The 454-nt window shown below is 48.5% G+C and overlaps 1 protein-coding gene across 1 annotated transcript in view; it reads left to right on the top strand.

Moving 5' to 3' along the window:
* The first annotated feature begins 345 nt into the window (after window positions 1–345).
* The window catches only part of LOC137871493 (A disintegrin and metalloproteinase with thrombospondin motifs 2-like), a 19180-nt gene continuing 19071 nt past the window's right edge, over window positions 346–454 (top strand). The window contains exon 1 of the mRNA XM_068709321.1: window positions 346–454. This exon is cut by the window's right edge and continues 173 nt beyond it. Within this exon, the coding sequence (XP_068565422.1) occupies window positions 351–454 (104 nt within the window). The 5' untranslated portion in view covers window positions 346–350.

Below are 454 nucleotides of genomic sequence, written 5' to 3'. Positions count from 1 at the left end.
CTTCCTACTACTGGTACGTTTACTTCCTACTACTGGTACTTTTGTATCTACTCCAAGTAGTACTTATAGCAGGGTTTCCACAGCTATGTGTGTGTAAGAAACTCAGGGAGAAAGGAATGAAGTTTAACGTCAGCTCAATGACACCATCTAGTGGATTAAACTACTGACTCTAGTATTCCTGTAGAAATATTGCTGCAGTATCACATCTACTGTTGTACTGCTGATGTTGGTGCTGCAGAGCTGAGGGGGAGGAGGGACAGGCAGACAGGCAGAGAGAGAGAGAGACAGACTGAGCTGAGGGGGAGGAGGGACAGACAGACAGACAGACAGACGGAGGGAGGGAGGAGATAATGAGACTGGAGGAGTCACAGTGTTCAGTCTGCAGCTCTCAGTTAGTCCGTCTCTCCCACTGGGTTTCTCTCTGTCTGTCTTTCTGTCTGTCTCTCAGCCCGTC

This window comes from Cebidichthys violaceus, unplaced genomic scaffold, assembly GCF_023349555.1.
Source record: "Cebidichthys violaceus isolate CVI_PGR_0920_01 unplaced genomic scaffold, fCebVio1.0.p SCAF_142, whole genome shotgun sequence".
Lineage (NCBI taxonomy): Eukaryota > Metazoa > Chordata > Actinopteri > Perciformes > Stichaeidae > Cebidichthys > Cebidichthys violaceus.
This window is presented reverse-complemented; position numbering and strand designations above follow the sequence as displayed.